The 14,779-nt window shown below is 42.2% G+C and overlaps 1 protein-coding gene across 1 annotated transcript in view; it reads right to left on the bottom strand.

The window, feature by feature from the left end:
• ptprq (protein tyrosine phosphatase receptor type Q) overlaps positions 1–14,779 on the bottom strand; it is a 266,871-nt gene that overhangs the window by 148,321 nt on the left and 103,771 nt on the right. The window contains exons 21-24 of the mRNA XM_070901512.1: positions 13,614–13,742; positions 12,344–12,490; positions 7,244–7,416; positions 432–999 (exon numbers count right to left, since the gene is read on the bottom strand). Coding sequence (XP_070757613.1) covers positions 432–999; positions 7,244–7,416; positions 12,344–12,490; positions 13,614–13,742 — 1,017 coding nt within the window. The remainder of the gene's footprint in view (positions 1–431; positions 1,000–7,243; positions 7,417–12,343; positions 12,491–13,613; positions 13,743–14,779) is intronic.

The following is a 14,779-nucleotide window of genomic DNA, read 5'->3' as shown; positions in this document are numbered from 1 at the left end:
TTCGTACTTGAAAACAAACCACTAAAGGGAAAATATGGAAGAAGCAACAAGAAGCCAAGAGACAGAAACCCAGTAATAAATATCATTCACAAACACAAGCACAGATTAAATAGCTTTTAACATTCCCTCACAAACATTGACCAGGAACCACTGGCTTTAAATAGAAAATAATGAAGTACTACCACAGGATTGCTACAAACAGAAAAATATTGAAATAAATGTTCTTTTGTATTCTAGAAACCTGGTATATTGATAGGACCTTAATTTATTAAATCGACCCTCTAAGAAACTTTGCTTATGCTGTCAAAACAAACATTTTTTAGAAAATGTTTTGTGATCCTGAAAAGCAAGTGTATATACCAATTACATCACCATGTCCCTGGGTCATCTCCACCTGTTGTCACTACATACTGGAGCTGTGACCTATTTACCTTCAGTGATAGTTTGAAGGCCATTAGCCAGAAGCCTCCATCGAGGAGGAAGTGGTGAGGAACTTGGAGGCAGGGAAATCCCACCTGCCTTGACAACTGCAATAACTGATCTTCTATGCAACACTAATCTCGCCTGGAGAGTTATGCTGTTTGTCGGAAGAGATTCAAAGGGCTCCAATGAGCTGGAGGCGGTTCCTTTAGTAAATGATGCAGCGAAGTTGGTAGCAGCCATTGAGTGTTCTGTACTGGACGGGGATGTTTTAGAATAAATTACCGATGAAGGAAAAACTTGTGCATGTGTTGTTAGTTGATCAGGCAGAGACGCAGCCAAGCTTTTTTCATGAATAGTAGATGTCCCAGACAGTTCTGAACTAACAGTGTTTCGTGTTTCATCTGGTGAAAAAGTAGGTGTAGTCACTGCAGGCTCTAAAGATGAGGTTTCAGAAAACAGCTCAGCAGAACCTTCATCCAAGTCTGTAAATATTACAGCATCATTCTCTGGAGTCAACGTATTGGCGTCTGTAAGCAACATACCAGGATTTATTGGTTCAGTCGAGTTTTTCATTTCCTAGAACAAAAAATAGACCCATTAATATACTTTTCAATTAATTTATATATGTAAATAGAAACAAGCTAAATACTGTGTTCCATTCCCTGTTCAGTAATCAGAATTATATTAATTCCATTATAACCCATCAGTATTAAGTTTAGCTCCTTCAGCTTCCCAATTTACTAAATATCTATTTATTTTTGATTACCAAATTGTACCTTCAACTATGATTTGATTTGACTTTTGGGAATTCTGGGGGCGAAATTCTCCAGAGTGTTGGGGGCAGTATCCCAGTTGGGGAAGAACGTCCTGTTACCAGCACAGAAGTCCCGCCTCACACCCCCCCGCAGCAAAATTAGGGTTATCGCCCCTCACAGGAAGTGGAGCACAATGTTGTGTGCTCCACTTCCTGTTGGGGGCGGTATCCAGGAGTTATTCGAGCGGGATCGATCATGCTACGTGGTTCCTCCATGTAGTGTTCACGTGTTTCAATGTCCCTCCCCTTCCATTAAAGGGGAGAGCCGCTGCACACTTTGCCGGGCCTCTGATGGCCTTCACTGGGCCACCAGGGGGCGACGTGGTGCCGAGGCCGCAGCTCAGCCCCCAAACGGAGTGCCGGGCTGCACAATGGCAGCCCGGACCACGCCATGGAGCCTCAAGACGGGCGACCGGAGAGCCAAAATGGCGGCGTGCGGCGTGGCGCACCTCCGCTTTAAATTCCGCCCCACGAGCGGATGTTGGCCCGGTTCGTGATCCGCAAGGTTGGCGCTGACACTGCTCGTGGCAGCCTCGCAGGGCGCTGGCCAATTTCCGCCGCGGCGTTGATGTCGTTGCCGGTTGAGCAGCGGCCCCGAGCACTGCCGGTGGGACACAGCACTACCGTGCTCATGCCTCCGCTAACTCCTGCGCAATTTTGCGAAAGTTCATAGCACCTCCCCCCCCTCCCCCCCCGCCCCCACTGGGTGAAAACAGGTTCAGGCCACATCAGCACTCTCAGAGGCGCTGACGGGGGGTGCACAACAGGAAAATTTTGGGGGGGGGGGGGGCTGGATCCAAGGCGATCGCTGGGTCATGAGCACTCTGTCCCTGTTTTAATCCCTTGCACTCCCTATTCTTGTCGGGTGCAGGGCTGCTAAAATCAGGGTTTTAGTTTCTATTGTCGTAGTTTATTCCCCTTCCTGAGTCTCATTATCTTGCATTAATTAACATTAAATGTTGTTCACTTTCCCACCATCAACAACAACTTGTATTTATATAGCACCTTTAATGTGCAAAATAGTCCCAAAATAGTCACCAAGCCAAAGAAAGAGATATTAGGAGGGGTGATGAAAAACTTGGTTAAAGAAGTGCATTTTAAGAAGGGAGGGTCTTAAAGGAGGAGAGGAAGGTGGCAAGCCAGGGAGCTTCAGTGAGGTGTTTCAGAGTACAGGGCCTAAGTAGTTGATCGTATGGCTGACAGTAGTGGGACGAAGAGAGGCAGGGATGCACAGGAGACAGGAGGCCAGAATCAGTCAGTGGGGTTGGCGGGGGGGAGGGGAGGGGGCGGGGGGGGAGGATTGGGGTCGGGGTATTGTAGGGCTGAAGGAGGTTGCAGAGTTACGGAGCGGCAAGGCCATGAAGAGATTTAAACATGAGGTGGTGGGACACTGGGAGCCAATGTAAGTCAGTGAGGGCAGGGGTGATGGGCAAGTGGGACTTGGTGAGGAATAGGATACGGCAGCAGAGTTTTGAATGAGCTAAAGATTATGAAGGGTGGAGAATAGGAGGCCAGCCAGGATAGTATTGGAATAGATGAGTCTGAAGGTGACAAAGAAATGGATGAGATTGGCTTAGGCAGGGAAGGATATGGGCGATATTATGGAGATGGAAGTAGGCAGTCTTTGCAATGGAGAATATAAGGGGTCTGGTTCAGTCTGAGACAATGGCTGGGGAAGGAAACAGTGGCAAGGATGTAGAGTTTGTGGTGAGAGCTGTAGAAAATGGCTTTGGTCTTGCCAATGTTAAATGGGAGTAATTTGCAGCTCATGCAGGATTGAACGTCAGACAAGCAGTCTCACAAGACAAAGGCAATGGGGGGGATTGAGAGAAGTGGTGAAGAAGTAAAGCTGGGTGCCATCAGCGGAAATGCAGAAGCTGACCCCATCTCTATGGCTGATGTCATCAAGGGAAAACATGTAGATAAGAGGAGGGGGCTAAAGATAGATCCCTCGGGTACTCCAGAGGTAATACAGCAGGAGCATGAAGAATAGGCACTGAAGGAAATGTTCTGCCTAAAATTGTATAGGTAGGCGTGTAACCAAACGAGGGTGGTCCCACTCAGCAGGACAACAGAGAAGAGGTGTTGGAGAGGGATAGCGTAGCTGACTTTGTCAAGGGCTGTAGAGAGGTCAAGGAGGGATAATGTACCATGGTCAGAGTCACAGAGGATGCTATTCAAGATTTTGGATGGGGCTGTTACAGTGCTCTGGTAGAAACCTGATTGGAGTAATTCCGACAGGGAGTGGGGAAAGATATGCTTACATTTGGGAAGCAACGTTAAAGGACTTTACAAAGAAAAGTACGATTGGAAATGTGGTGGGTTTTTTCGAGAGAGAGTCAAGAGTAGGTTTATAGAAAGTAGGATAATTCTGAAAATATAAGCAAAACAGCCTACCAATGTGGAATTACCGGACATGTTCACTACTTTCTTTATGCATGAGAAGCAAAATGAAGCTGAGTGGAATAAATAACCTTTCTTTACAAATGGTATAGGTACTCTAGTAAGGAGGGACATTAGCCTGGATGATGTGGAATCGGTATGGGTGGAGCTACAGAATACCAAAGGGCAGAAAACGCTAGTGGGAGTTGTGCACAGACCATCAAACAGTAGTAGTGAGGTTGGGGACAGTATCAAACAAGAAATAAGGGATATGTGCAATAAAGGTACAGCAGTTATCATGGGCGACTTTAATCTACATATTGATTGGGCTAACCAAATTGGTAGCAATGCGGTGGAGGATGATTTCCTGGAGTGTATTAGGGATGGTTTTCTCGACCGATATGTCGAGGAACCAACTAGCGAGCTAGCAATCCTAGACTAGGTGATGTGTAATGAGAAGGGACAAATTAGCAATCTTGTTGTGCGAGGCTCCTTGGGGAAGAGTGACCATAATATGGTAGAATTCTTTATTAAGATAGAGAGTGACACAGTTAATTCAGAAACTAGGGTCCTGAACTTAAGGAAAGGTAGCTTCGACGGTATGAGGCATGAATTGGCTAGAATAGACTGGCAAAGGATACTTAAAGGGTTGACGGTGGATAAGCAATGGCAAACATTTAAAGATCACATGAATGAACTTCAGCAATTGTACATCCCTGTCTGGAGTAAAAATGGGGAAGGTGGCTCAACCGTGGCTAACAATGGAAATTAAGGATAGTGTTAAAACCAAGGAAGAGGCATATAAATTGCTTTGAAAAAGTAACAAACCTGAGGACTGGGAGAAATTTAGAATTCAACAGAGCAGGACTAAGGGTTTAATTAAGAGGGGGAAAATAGAGTATGAGAGGAAGCTTGCAGGGAACATAAAAATTGACTGCAAAAGCTTCTATAAATATGTGAAGAGAAAAAGATTAGTGAAGACAAATGTAGTCGGATGCAGGTGAATTTATAATGGGGAACAAAGAAATGGCAGACCAATTGAATAAATACTTTGGTTCTGTCTTCACGAAGGAAGCCACAAATAAACTTCCGAATGTACTAGGGGACAGTGGGTCTAGTGAGAAGGAGGAACTGAAGGATATCCTTATTAGGCGGGAAATTGTTTTGAGAAATTGATGGGATTGAAGACTGATAAATCCCCGGGGCCTGATAGTCTGCATCCCAGAGTGCTCAAGGAAGTGGCCCTAGAAATAGTGGATGCATTGGTGATCATTTTCCAACAGTCTTTCAACTCTGGATCAGTTCCTATGGACTGGAGGGTAGCTAATGTAACACCACTTTTTAAAAATGGAGGGAGAGAGAAAACGGGTAATTATAGGCCGGTTAGCTTGACATCAGTAGTGGGGAAAATGTTGGAATCAATCATTAAGGATGAAATAGCAGTGCATTTGGAAAGCAGTGACAAGATCGGTCCAAGTCAGCATGGATTTATGAAAGGGAAATCATGCTTGACGAATCTTCTGGAATTTTTTGAGGATGTAACTAGCAGAGTGGACAAGGGAGAACCAGTGGATGTGGTGTATTTGGACTTTCAAAAGGCTTTTGATAAGGTCCCACACAAGAGATTGGTGTGCAAAATCAAAGCGCATGGTATTGGGGGTAATGTATTGACGTGGATAGAGAACTCGTTGGCAGACAGGAAGCAGAGAGTCGGGATAAACGGGTCCTTTTCAGAATGGCAGGCAGTGATTAGTGGAGTGCCGCAGGGCTCAGTGCTGGGACCCCAGCTTTTTACAATATACATTAACGATTTGGATGAGGGAATTGAGTGTAATATCTCCAAGTTTGCAGATGACACTAAACTGGGTGGCGGTGTGAGCTGTGAGGGGATGCTAAGAGACTGCAGGGTGACTTGGACAGGTTAGGTGAGTGGGCAAATGCATAGCAGATGCAGTATAACGTGGATAAATGTGAGGTTATCCATTTTGGGGGCAAAAACAGGAAGGCAGAATATTATCTGAATGGTGACAGATTAGGAAAAGGGGGAGGTGCAACGAGACCTGGGTGTCATGGTTCAATCAGTCATTGAAGGTTGGCATGCAGGTACAGCAGGTGGTGAAGAAGGCAAATGGTATGTTGGCCTTCATAGCTAGGGGATTTGAGTATAGGAGCAGGGAGGTCTTACTGCAGTTGTACAGGGCCTTGGTGAGGCCTCACCTGGAATATTGTGTTCAGTTTTGGTCTCCTAATCTGAGGAAGAACGTTCTTGATATTGAGGGAGTGCAGCGAAGGTTCACAGACTAATTCCAGGGATGGCTGGACTATCATAGAAGGAGAGACTGGATCAACTGGGCCTTTATTCACTGGAGTTTAGAAGGACGAGAGGGAATCTCATAGAAACGTATAAGATTCTGACGGGACTGGACAGGTTAGATGCGGGAAGATTGTTCCGATGTTGGGGAAGTCCAGAACCAGGGGACATAGTCTTAGGATAAGGGGTAGGCCATTTAGGACTGAGATAAGGAGAAACTTTTTCACTCAGAGAGTTGTTAACCTGTGGAATTCCCTGCCACAGAGAGTTGTTGATGCCAGTTCATTGGATATATTCAAGAGGGAGTTAGATATGGCCCTTACGGATAAGGGGATCAAGGGGTATGGAGAGAAAGCAGGAAAGGGAACTGAGGGAATGATCAGCCATGATCTTATTGAATGGCGGTGCAGGTTCGAAGGGCCGAAGGGTCTACTCCTGCACCTATTTTCTATGTTTCTATATAAGCACATGCTGTGAAATAAAGCAGCTTAATTTTGGGATCTGCCCTTATTTCACTAAATGTTTGCTCAGTCAGCCTTTAGAGAGATTGAAGAAGTATACATGCAAAAGGCATGAATATCCGATTCAGGTCACAAGAGGCTATTATTAATACACCACACCTCTCCCGGTCATGCTATCGTATAAGCAGATATAGGGCAGTGTGTATCAAGTCATATAAAAATCAGACATTCGGACTGCTTACAGTACCAACATGACATGACTGAACTTAAGAAGATATCTACAGAAGACTAAATTTGTAAACCATACATTGTTCTTTTCCTTCTGTTATCCTTCTCCCTCGTGGTATATATGTGTTTTCACTCTGTGTATATTATTTCTAAATATGACCATATTTTCCCCTTCTAACAGTGTTGTCCAGACCTGTTTCCTTAGCTTATCGATCATAATCTTCTTTCTAAAGTAGAATATTCCTACTGCAGTCATCTTTTTCCCCCAACATAAGTCTAATCTTAAATTCCGATTATAGGTCACTGTTTTCAAGGTATTCTCTGACTCTGCTCCAGTCTACCATCTCCTGGTTCTTATTTGTTATCAGGTCCAACAGCAACCCAGCTTGCACAGGCTCTTCGACCAACTGTTCTATGTAACAATTATTCCACATTTAGTTCCTTACGTGTGAATGAAGGAAACATGACTAAATATCAATCACATTAGGAAACACTTCTGCAGGTATGAAACTTTTACAACCTGCAGCAGAAGTTTGGCTAATAAAAAGTGACAATTAACTGGAATGTTATTGAACGGCAATGAAAGTTTATAATGTCCAAGTAATACAAAATGAAACAAGGTACCTGGATGTTTTCTGTCAAGATTATATTTTGTACAGATGTTTGAGACTCCTTTAGAAAGACAGTGATTTCATACTGGATAATAATTCCATTTGGTTGAAGAGGCTTTCCCCATTCTAATTTTGCAGATTTAGCTTCAACTTCTGTAGCTTTTAAATCAAGTACTTCTCCTGGAACTAAAACACAGGGTAACAGTTCGAATTTAAATGTGCTTCCATTTTGTAAATGAACTACTGTGATAGGTTACTGTTGATAAAACACAGATTAAATATTGAGCCACAATTCCAATTAGAAAGGAATTAAAAAAATCTACACCACATATTCCTGTTCTGTGCTACATCTATTACATTTCAGTTTGAATAATGTAAAGTAAATTTGATTAAATTGTGGGACATAATGCTTTAGTGGAGTGGAAGGAGCTGGGTCCAAAGCCTCAATTCCTAACGCAAGTTTTAGATTTTGGTCACACTATCAGCAGGTCCAACAAATAGAGGCCGCATTGTGCCCCATTTGGATGAAGGTAAAGCAAATGTGAGTCATCACATGAATCTCTTGTACTCCCAACAAATGGATCAAAAGCATCACTGGGAAATTGGGAACAGGTCACGAGCTCACCCTCCAAGGTGCAAAAAATGTAGAGATTTAAAAGTCAGAACAAATATGAAAATAGAATATAGTTCCCCAATGGTACAGTGGATAAAAGCAACATTTTAGGACTAAGCCATATAACCCCCAAAATGTGAGGTTTAACACCCGGTCTGCAATCAGCCAGCTGATCTCAAGAGCGCTGTAATTGACCCCAGCAAACCTGGGCAGGTAGAGAGAAAAGTCTTCCAAGGTTCCTGATCCCTGCTGGAAAGTGTGTGCATCAATGTGGGTAGAAAACAGAATCTGCAATGCTGTGGTGCCTTTGTGGTTGAGTATCCTCCTGGCAATTACTGTCCCAGGTCAGCCGTTGAAAATGGCCCTTTAGTGAACTAGTAACCAACCAGTAACCAACCATGGAACTGCGTTCCAGCAACAGTCAGCCCCTTCGGGGGAGAACATGGTGCATGAGAAAAATGAGAAAGGTGGGGCGAAGCAAAAAGATGACTATCATTTGAACCAAAGATTGGCCTATTGTAGTTCCGGCTAATTTTACACTACTTCTGCTGAAATCTCGGCTGACTTCCACTGGAAGTGTGTCACTGAGCCGATGGAAACTCAGGGCCATCATGTCTCAGTTCCCTGACTTTACAAGATGCACTAAAATGATGATTCCGATCAAAAGATTAAACATCTTCAGATAAAACATTGAAACCACATTTCCAGTTAGAAATCATTAGAAAACAGCATTTATTTCTGTTTTGTTAATCAGTACTCAGACATACTTGTAGATAGTGTAATACCTTTGTTTTGCAGTTTTTTTCTGTTATCTCTATCAGATACTGCCATCTAATGGTAGCAGGTTAATAATGTTTATATTTTTAGTCTGATATATAGAAAAACTCCTAGAACAAAGTAAAATGCTTGAACATTACTTTCGATATGATAATGATGCAAATTAAGAGTGAAATCTATATTAATGACTTAGATGAAGGGACTAAATGTATCCAAGTTTGCTGATGATACAAATAGTTAGGTGGGAAGGTAAGCTGTGAGGAGCGTGCAGGGAGGCTGCAGAGAGATATGGACAGGTTGGCTGAGTGGGCAAGAACATGGCAAATGAAATACAATGTGGGGAAATGTGAAGTTATCCACATTGGTAAGAAAAACAAAAAAGCAGAATAATCTTTGAATGTTGAGGCTGGGAAATGTTTGCATTCAGGTTGGACCTGGATGTCCTTGTACATGAATCACAGAAAGTTAACATGCAGGTACAGCAAACAATTAAGAAAGCAGATGGTATGTTTGCTTTTGTTACAAAGGGATTAGAGTGTAAGAGAAGTCTTACTACAATTATACAGGGCATTGGTGAGGACACACCTGGAGTACTGTGTACAGTTCTGGGGGCCGAAATTGACCCCCCCCCCCCTCACCCGAAACGGGGCACACAGCCCATTTCAATGGTTTTTACCGCAGCTGTGGTTGAAGTCGCCGCTTGAGCGAAATTCCGCTCTTTGTTAATTTTTAAATTTGAATCCGGAAGTCGCTCTTAATGGGGGCGGTGACTACACGAGAGGGGCGGATACGGTAGTAGGAACACCTGAGAGGCTGAATTTGGGGGCGGTGCGGAATGACCGCCGCGATGACATCACTTAACTTCAAAGGTAGAGTCTTTGCGATTTTAAAACTTCGGCCCACTGGGCCACCTGGGAGGGTTTCGGCCGGGACAGCGGCCTGCCACCCAAGAGGGGGTACCAGGTTACCTGTTGGGGCCGAACCCGGGGTCATAATTGTCGGGCTGACACAGCAGTCGGCCGACAAGAAAAAAGCATGGCGGCAGCAGAAGTGTGTATTCCCCTTTAAGGGAAGCAATACCACCATTGCAGAAGGCCACAGCCTCACTGGACCACCAGGAAAACAGGTTTTGGTACCGCCTCGTCGGCCGGAGATTTTCAGAGGGGAATGTCGCCGTTGGGGGGGTACGCACGGTGAGGACGCACTTAACACGGATTGGCAGCAGCGGAGCGATGTGGGGGGGAGGGGGTGATCAGGAGACCGCCAGGAAACCTCAGAATGGCAATTGGGCTAGCAGCAGCCATTCTATGAAAAGTCGGCGGCCACTCCACTCTGCAGCATGGCTGCCAATTTGCGGTGACAGGCCTTAAGGAAAGGGACAATTTCAACCCCCGGCGGTCTCCTTACCTAAGGAAAGACACACTTGCCTTAGAGGGAGTGCATCAAAGGTTTACTAGACTCTTTCCTGGGATGAGGGGATTGCCCTGTGAGGAAAGATTGAGTTGACTAAGCCTATATTCTCTAGAGTTTAGAAGAATGAGAGATGGTTTAATTGATACATATAAAATTCCTAAGGGGCTTGACAGGGTTAATGCTGACAGGGACAATGTTTCCTCTGGCTGGGGAATCAAGAACACGGGGTCACAATCTCAGAATAAGGGGTAGGCCATTTAGGACTAAGATGAGGAGAAATTTCTTCACTGAAAGGGTTGTGAATCTTTGGAATTCTCTACCCCAGAGAGCTGTGGATGCTCAGTCATTGAGTATATTCAAGTCAGAGGTCAATAAATTTTGGGGAACTAAGGGAATTAAGGGATATGGGGATAATGCGGGAAAGTGGAGTGAAGATCAGCTATGATCTTGTTGACTGGCAGAGCAGACTTGAAGGGCCAAATGGCCTATTCCAGGTTCTATTGCTTAGGTTTTTATGTTCTTATGAAAGAGGTAAAAGGAAAAATTGTGAAGAAAAGAAATTGCAGAGTTGGGTTCACATGGCTTTACTGTCAATTTACATATTAAACAGGATCCTTTTTTGGTTTCAGGTATGGATCCATCGGCAGCAGTGAAAGCTATTACAGATGAACACCATTTAAAATGAAACAGAACAAGGGAAAGGGGAGGGGAAAACGCACACACAGGAAAATAAATAGAATGACCTGTAAAGTGGTTATATACCTTAAGCTCAGGGAATAGCACCTTATTTTTCTGTCACTTTTCAGCCCTTTTGCTTTAATAATGATTTTAACAACTTCAGCCAACTATAGCACCCATTTTCTCTCTTTTTCTGAGGTTGGGGTAAGATGGGAGTTTGTGCTAGGGGTGGGGACCCCCTGTTGGAACACCGTGTTGGCAGGATGTTCTACACGCTTGGTGTCAAACTGCTTTTTTCTTATAGCAGGATCCTGGGCCACTGGAATCTGTCGCACTTTGCCAATTTTTCATGCTTCCCTTTCCACCAAGCTATTCCACCACCCCTTCAGCTATTCACACACTCTCTGTACCTCGTAAATGTCTTTTATTGCTTTGATTTCTCTCAGTATGCCTCCTATTGTCTCGTGCTTACATCACCTGCCATCTAACAGTATCCTATTTTCCATACAGGTCATTTATTTATTTTACTGTGTGTAATTGTGTTTTTTCCCCCATTCCCTTGTTCTGTTTCCTTTTAAATACTGTCCATCTGTAATATTTTCCCATTCTGGGAAATGGTCCATACCTGAAACATTAAATAGCTGCTTTCTCCACAGATACTGTCTGACCTGCTGAGTGGTTCCAACATTTTCTGCATTTGTTTCCAATTCCCAAAATCTGTGGTACTTTGCTTTTTGTTGCTTTTTTTGATTTTAATCGGTATAGACAGTGATTTACGCGATATACTTCAGCAGCGTCAGAGTCATGTTTGTTTTAATTCAATATATTTGCAATTCCACATCTAAACACCTTGGGTAAGGAATTAATATGGCAAAATCATTAAATAGCATTAGTACATTAGTACTTGCTGCTGGCATCTAACAGTACACACAATCATAGTATCACATTTTTAATTTCCTCCCTCATCACAGTAATGACCTGGGGATATGCTAAGATGGAGGAGCGGTCCAACAAAATCACATAATTGAATACAATATATTTTAATAGTCCCTAATATCAACTCTAAATTTGAAGCAGAGGCTGAAATCTTGCCTCTTATGTAAAAGAATTTATGGAGAACTGTAAAAATTACAAATACAGATTTATGATTAAAAAAAAATAGGTAAATAGTAAACAAGCCTGAAATAAATATATTAAAATTTAGACCAACATTCACTAATGTCATGCAATAGCCTGATAATATTTTTGATGTGCTGAGATTTAGTTACAATGTAATTAAGATAACATTATATTTGGCTAATGGCATGCATTTTACAATATAATAGTTACGTACAGTGAGTTGGATCTGAAAAGATCTCGACTCTTATTTTCAATAAAATTATTAGATGAAATAGGTCTCCTTCTGTTCTCTCACATTTTTCGGCTTTAGCTATAGATTAACAACTTGAGTGCACACCATCAGTAGAATATTTTAGTGCGTACACTATTGTTGAATATGATAAAATTCAGTAGCAGCAAACAGGAAGCTCTCAATAACTTCTGCCTCTCCTTCTGTCACAGCATGTTATATGATCTTTCTTCCTTTATAACTACTAGTGTGGTATTTAGGGAAGCTTATGTTTCACTGGTTACCTTCTGATGATGTAGTGATTTTAACACTGGTGCTTGGTCCGAGTCCCACTGCTGTCTCACCCATCACAAACACTTCATAGTTTGTAAATGGCAACAGATTAATAAAAAGGATCGTCATCTCTCTGGTGCTGTTATGTGATATTTGACCTAAATGTAAAAATATATATATATATATATTTACGCATAGCAAGTAACGACTTAGAAAGTAACCAGTTTCTAACCAGTATGCTTGGCCACTGTAAATGTAGTTTCCTACTCACGTTACTTTCAATATATTTAGAGCAGTACAAATACCTAATCAAATACAATGCAACACATTAAACATGTTTTTTCTTAATAAATATGATTAATGCCCATAATGATTCTTTCACTTTTACCATAGCATATGTAATTGGTAGTGACTGTTTCAGACACGATGGGCCGAATGGCCTCCTTCTGTGGTTGTAATTTTTCTATGATTCTATGTATGTTTTGCACAGTGCAGATCTTAAATTACAACAAGGGTCACATTTTCCATTTTATTGAACATGTTTTGTAAAACAGTGCTAGTCTTGGTGTGGAAATAGATATTCAAGAAACAATGAAAAGAAACTGATATTTTAACTCTTGCACCAATGTTAGTCTTTTAGTTAATCATGTTATGATGTGTTTACTTGATATTCCCAAGCCTCACAATTCATGGCCAAAAGGGTGCCAACCCTAGCAAAATAAAAAGCTGAAAATACTAAAAATCTGAACTAAAAATAGAAATTGTTAGAAACATACAGCATTAGTCAGTCAGCATTAGTAAAGAGAAAAGACAGGTAATGACATTTTGGGTGTGTAACTTCATCAGAACCAAAGACTTAATAACAGGTATCTTAATAAGGTTGTACAAAATTGAGAGAGATAAAATGGAGGGAGAGAATCTCAGACACATCAATCATAGAGAGGGCATAGTGAATAAGCTCCGAACTTATTAATAGAAAGCTGTTAGAGGCTGAAAAATATCTTTAATGAAAAAATAAAAGAACGTGCATATAGATATGGGACTGGCTTACAGAAACAAAAATGTGAGAAATATTGCATGTTGCAAACGCAGCAGGGTTGAAATTAAACAGAAAATTTAAGCAAAACAGAATAGATCTATCACTCCTGAGAAGAGGAAAAGGTGTTCCCACAGCAAACTTAGCTGTGTGTTTCTAAGATTTTCTACTTCTATTTCAGATTTTTAATACAAAGTCTGTATTAATGGAAATGTAACATTCTCATTTAAATTCATACCACTTACCCAATGGACCATTGAGCTCAACTCTGTAAAATACTCTTCCTGTTACTGTTGGTGGTGGAGCCCAACTAATTACGAATGACTTTGATGTAATCTTACTCACAATTAGGTTTTGAGGTGGTTCTTCTGGAACTGCAAGTAACATGTTTCACACCTTTATCTCAGCAACCACTGACTATTCAATGCACATACAGGCCAATAGATCACGACTTCTGTTAAGTTTGTTAATTTAAGAAATATATGAAATAGCACAGCAATTCAATCACTAATGTATTGGGAGGGAAAAGAACAGTATGTTAAATACTCAGGACATAATATTTTTCCTGTTTTATAAACAGCATTATATGCTGAGTCCTCAAAATTCCTAGATCTGGAGAGGTCAGAAATACCAATCCCACCTGGGGGGCAGGAACTGGGAAGGAACCCCATAACACCAGGAATCCACCCCACTTGGACTGCCCCTTTAAATGCCAGTGGAGTGGCTATCTTCCACATGCCCATCCACATCTGGGGGAGTTCATAATGCAGTCAAGCAGAGTCAGCATGGTTTTATGAAAGGGAAATCATAAGCACATAAGAAACAGGAGCAAAGTAGGCCATACGGCCCCTTGAGCCTGCTCCGCCATTCAATAAAATCATGGCTGATCCGATTATGGACTCAGCTCCACTTCCCTGTCCGTTCCCCATAACCCCTTATTCCCTTATCGTTTCAGAAACTGTCTATTTCTGCCTAAAATTTATTCAATGTCCCAGCTTCCACAGCTCTCTGAGACAGCGAATTCCACAGATTTACAACCCTCTGAGAGAAGAAATTTCTACTCATCTCAGTTTTAAATGGGCGGTCCCTAATTCTAATTCTGCTCTCTAGTTCTAGTCTCCCCCATCAGTGCAAACATCCTCTCTGCATCCACCTTATCAAGCCCCCTCATAATCTTATGCGTTTCGATAAGATCACCTCTCATTCTTCTGAATTTTTGACAAATTTGCTCGAGTTCTTTTGAGGATGCAACGATCATGGTGGATAAAGGGGAACCAGTAGATGTTGTGTATTTGGATTTCCAGAAAGCATTCGATAAGGTGCCACATAAAAGGTTACTGCACAAGACAAGAGCTCACGGGGCTCGGGGTAATATATTAGCATGGATAGAGGATTTGTTAACTAATGGAAA

Source organism: Pristiophorus japonicus, chromosome 15, assembly GCF_044704955.1.
Source record: "Pristiophorus japonicus isolate sPriJap1 chromosome 15, sPriJap1.hap1, whole genome shotgun sequence".
Classification (NCBI taxonomy): Eukaryota; Metazoa; Chordata; class Chondrichthyes; family Pristiophoridae; genus Pristiophorus; species Pristiophorus japonicus.
Note: the sequence above shows the minus strand (reverse complement) of the source record. Positions and strands in the feature narration are given on the sequence as shown.